Here is a 5,000-nt window from a genome sequence, read left to right as displayed (position 1 = left end):
AAATGAAGGATATTGAACACATTGGAGCAAGGAGTAAATTCCCTTGTCTAACTCATGAACAGCAATAGCTAATGGTAATGGTAATGGTAGTAGTAGTAATAATAATAATAATAATAATAATAATAGAATTATAGTGTGTCATGCAACAGACAAAATTTACATTCACTTTTCACTCTCAGCCAAGTGATGTAAATACTGAAAGAATAACAAGCTTGTATCTTGAACCAAAAAATGCAGTATGAAACGGATATGATCCTGCAGAAAATGCCTGTAATGGTAGGGTGGAGAGGAGTGAGAGGAAGGAAGGAAAGGATGGGGGGGAGAGAGAGAGAGAGAGAGAGAGAGAGAGAGAGAGAGAGAGAGAGAGAGAGAGAGAGAGAGAGAGAGAGAGAGAGAGAGAGAGAGAGAGAGAGAGAGAGAGAGAGAGAGAGAGAGAGAGAGAGAGAGAGAGAGAAAGAGAGAGAGAGAAGAAGAAAGAGAAAAGAGAAAGAGAGAGAGAGAGAAGAGAGAAGGAGAGAGAAAAGAGAGAAAGAGAGAGAGAGAGAGAGAGAAGAGGAGAGAGAGAGAGAGAAAGAGAGAGAGAGAAGGAAAGAGAGAGAGAAGACAGAGAGAAAGAGAGAGAGAAAAAAGAGAGAACAGAGAGAGAAGAAAGAGAGAAAGAAAGAGAGAGAGAGAGAGAAGAGAGAGAAAAGAGAGAAGAGAGAGAGAGACGAGAGAAGAAGAGAGAAAGAAAGAGTGAAGAAGAAGAGAAAGAAAGAGTGAAGAACGAGAGAAAGAAAAGAAAGATAGAAAGAAAGAGTGAAGAAGAAGATAAAAAAAGAGAGAAAGAAAGAGTGAAGAAGAAGAGAAAGAAAGAGAGAAAGAGCGAGAGAAAGAAAAGAGAAAGAAAGAGAGAAAGAAAGAGAGAAAGAAAGAGAGAAAGAAAGAGAGAAAGAAAGAGAGAAAGAAAGAGAGAAAGAAAGAGAGAAAGAAAGAGAGAGTGCTAGCTTGTGTGGAGTCTGGATACTTTTTTTTTCAATAAATGTTGGCTAAGAGAGGGGGGAAGGGGGATAAACAGAGGGCCATCTATTTCTAGTAAAATTAGACAGGAAACCTTCATAGAAAACATGACTTACCTGTTCTTCTTGTCTCAAATCTCGGATTCTCAGACGCCTTTTTTTGACCTCTTCTTGTAATTTTTCAACACTGTGACGAAGGTAACGCTCTAGCTCTAGCAAACTCAGGTTTTCTTGTGGGTCAGGAAATGTGGTGCCCAGTTCCTGGAGAAGGGGAGAAAAACATGTCATATTGCTTGGGTTCAAGCTGCAATAAATACAAAGGTGGCAAAAGTAAATCTATTGACAGAAAGATTGGCCAATTACCATTTGTATAAATTTTGCACAATTGTTTTCTGAATGGCTTGTCAATGATGAACATGGGTACTTGTTCACAGAAATGATTTTTCCCCTTACATCTTATTCCACCATACAAACCACTACATAGTAGAAAAAAAAGGAAAAATAATTAGATAAGTAAATGTACAGGAATATATCTAAAATAAAGAATAAAAGGGTTGTTCCTCTGATTACTAAGGCTTGGAAAGCAAATGAATACAAAAACTTTACAATGACAAACAAACATACAAACACATGCATACACCCCCCTCCCTAATCCCACCTTCATACCTTGTTGAGCTGATAAAATTCTTGGCCATTAACTTCTATACTTGATAAAAGCTTCTTCTTTAACTTGTTTTCCTGTTCCCACATTGTCTTCAGAAGATCCTAGAATAAAAAAAAAATACGCTGATTAATTCACAGACATTCATGAATGTAGGAACTCAGTCTGCAAGAAAGATAAGACAGCAAGACAATTTTCCCAAGATTGGTTTTCTTATATTCTTGATATGGGTTAGCAGTCTTTGACACTATACCTTAATGTGCTCAGTGATCATCTCTCTCCGCTCACTGCAGGCGGCTTCATCAAATCCAATTTCATTCCAGAGTCCCTGGAGTTGCTCTGTAGTGTTTCTTAGTTCTTTCATAATCTCTTCTTCACGGAGCCTCTCCATGTTGTTGTCGTCGTCTAGATGATTCTTGAAAAAGCTGAAGAAGGGTTAATATACCTTTTAATAAATGTACATGCATGGATCTATTCATTATCTAAATTAAAAATTACTCACAGTGGTAAATAGAGGAGATAGAGAGAGATAAAAAGAAAGAGTGGGGTAGGGGGGAGAGAGGAGGTAGATATATAGAGAGATAAAGGAGTTGGAAGTGAGAATATACAAACTGGAGGGAAAAAAAAGTTATGCAACTATGCAACTGTGAATCAGATAATGTTGAGGAGAGTAAATGACTGTGCTGTGAAGAGAGGAAAGTACAAGAAAGAAGAATCAGAGAAAGTACAATTTTGAGTAGGAAAATCAGCCGATTTATAAAAAATAATGAAAAATAGCGGGAATTGGAAAAAGCAAAACAATAGGAAAAGTAAAGGGAAAACAAAAAGAAATGAGAGAGAGAGAAAATCAAATCTGTCCCTCTCACTCACTCAAAATATTTATCATATATTTATTGATCTTCTGATTCTATATGCTATTTACCAAAATACCTAAAATAACATGCTTTAAAGTACAGTGAACCAAAATGCACCTAAACCAACTTGAAAATATTCAATAGTGACATTATGGCCCGTAGTAAAGAACCTGTGGGGTGGGGCGTCGGGAAAATGTGACGGGTGTCGGGTGTAGGGCGTAGGATAAAATGTGACGGATAAATAAAATAAAATAGGTTAAATAAAATAAAATAGGATAAATAAAATAAAATAGAAAATGTGACGGGTGTCGGGTGTAGGGCGTAGGATAAAATGTCCTACGCCCTACACCCGACACCCGTCACATTTTCCCGACGCCCCACCCCACAGGTTCTTTACTACGGGCCTATGTTACATGTATGAGCTTACAAATTTTTTTCATAAACAATAAAACCTGAAGGAATCTATTTACAATATAATGACATAATATAAGAACTTCTAAATATTAATAAGTAGCATTATATGTTCTGTCAGACCTTTCTAAACTGTAATGACAATAGAGAGAATATACTGCATGAATTAAAATTCAACTGCTCTCGCCTTTATAACCAGTTATCAGATTATCAAAATGTTCCTTTATATACATGCTAGCAGTGAATACTGTTCATACTGATTAAAATCATATCAGATACAATTTGCTTATAATATACAACCTGCACAGTAGTATTGAAAAGTTTTCTAACTAAGCATTCAAAGCTATAATAACATTGTAGAGGCAAAACTGTTTGACATGTCTCATCTACAATGTTGACAGCCCCTCTCAAACTACGCCCAGTGCAAATGAACAGTTGATAATTTAGTTAAAAATGTGATTTTACGACCCGTCTGAGAGCCACTTTCATCGTCAACAGCCCCCGCCTCACCTTTGACTTCCATCCTCGACAATACTGAAATTCCCAATATTATAATCCCTCTCCCACACACACTAATATGATATACAATATATCCACAGAGACTTATGTCTATCAATTTACCTTAAATATAGATTATAGTGCCTAAATAACCCTGGCGAAGCTCGTGTTCCTCTCTTGACACTGGTAGCTTTTTCAAAACAGTCTCCGCCGAGCGATCCCGTCTTCTGATTGGTCGAGCTAGATTTTCGCCGTTTCCTGCTCTCTGATTGGATAACGAGGAAACTCTTCATAGAGAATGTTAGAACGGAGTAATTAATCCACGTAAGATATAAAGAAAATACTTAGGGGTAAATTTAGCATGTAAGAGCATTATTTTAATATTTATGCCTTTCTGGAAAGTAGTAATATTTGCCACCCGCGCAGCTTCATTTTTACTTGAAATCCATGATTATTCTGAATGAGGAGAGATGACGATCGACTTGCGCAACTGACGTAAACATTCCTTTCGTCCGTCAAAGTGTCGCGCCGATACTGCTATATTCACACCTCAATTAACGTTTACTAAGAAACGGCGACAAAAGCAGTTAGTGATAGACGCATCTCTCTCTCTTATTGTGTGGCATAGAATATAAGAAAGTATAACGCTCGTGATGTTCTCCAAACATAGCGAAACTCCTGTGAGCTTCGAGTCTAGCTGGAAAACTGAGCAGTGAGTAAAAAGTGTAAATTATGAATATGTTTTACATGCAGTGTGACAGATTATGACAGACAGTCATGCTATGACATCATTAATCAAATGTTGTTAATCTAAGGTATTCATATGCTGGAGCATCATTGATTGCTTACTATGTAAAATAATTGGATAAGTCTGATGTTTATCTGTAATTATATAGCCTGTGTTATAGTTACATGATACAAAACAACAATATGAATACACTATGGAATAAGGGAAAAAACATAACATGAATTTAATAGGAATGCAAAACATTGCAACTTATTTCCTATTGGCAAGCATAGGTTATCTGTACAAACATTAGCAAATATTGTATGTCAGTTAGCCTTTCAGTTTCTTCATTGCCCACATCTCTGCATTTTCCACCAATACAGATACACATTTAGTACATTTCTCTCTCCCATGGTCATATCTTTAAACTTTACTCCATGTTTAACTTGTTCTGCCAATTACCATCAACTTAGCACCTCTTGTTCAAGCTACCCTGTCTCCTGAATAATAAAACTCTTTCCTTGTCATGTATTTGCCATCAACTTTTTTTTTATCCCACCACTGCCACCACTTGCACCAATACTTCCTTTTTGTATATTGTTTTTAACCCATTCACGCTGGTTGACGTGCTGACATGTTTTGTGTTTTTTGCGTCAGACGCCGGGGACGAGATATGAGGGCAAGGCCAGCGCTCGGGGGGAGTGAGCGAGCAACCCAGGCTTGCGGCTTGTGTGTCCAAGAATCTAGAGGTGTTAGGCTTATGCGTTCGAAAACCCCAGTATTGTGACCGTGCAAAGCCGGAACCACCCTGGTGTGAATGGGTTAAAACAATTATGTTGTAGTTAAGTCTT

General features: G+C 37.4%; 2 protein-coding genes across 2 annotated transcripts in view; one reads left to right on the top strand and one right to left on the bottom strand.

Moving 5' to 3' along the window:
- Positions 1-3,991, bottom strand: part of LOC122265800 (protein regulator of cytokinesis 1-like) — a 21,370-nt gene extending 17,379 nt beyond the window's left edge. The window contains exons 1-4 of the mRNA XM_086536019.1: positions 3,546-3,991; positions 1,913-2,084; positions 1,665-1,763; positions 1,116-1,259 (exon numbers count right to left, since the gene is read on the bottom strand). Of these exons, the coding sequence (XP_086392145.1) occupies positions 1,116-1,259; positions 1,665-1,763; positions 1,913-2,084; positions 3,546-3,715 (585 nt within the window). The 5' untranslated portion in view covers positions 3,716-3,991. The remainder of the gene's footprint in view (positions 1-1,115; positions 1,260-1,664; positions 1,764-1,912; positions 2,085-3,545) is intronic.
- A 3-nt stretch (positions 3,992-3,994) lies between these two features.
- The window catches only part of LOC122265797 (cytoplasmic dynein 2 intermediate chain 2), an 11,070-nt gene continuing 10,064 nt past the window's right edge, over positions 3,995-5,000 (top strand). The window contains exon 1 of the mRNA XM_043035224.2: positions 3,995-4,134. Within this exon, the coding sequence (XP_042891158.2) occupies positions 4,076-4,134 (59 nt within the window). The 5' untranslated portion in view covers positions 3,995-4,075. The remainder of the gene's footprint in view (positions 4,135-5,000) is intronic.

Source organism: Penaeus japonicus, unplaced genomic scaffold, assembly GCF_977035675.1.
Source record: "Penaeus japonicus unplaced genomic scaffold, GWHDUDI00000001_assembly GWHDUDI00000004, whole genome shotgun sequence".
Lineage (NCBI taxonomy): Eukaryota > Metazoa > Arthropoda > Malacostraca > Decapoda > Penaeidae > Penaeus > Penaeus japonicus.
Note: the sequence above shows the minus strand (reverse complement) of the source record. Positions and strands in the feature narration are given on the sequence as shown.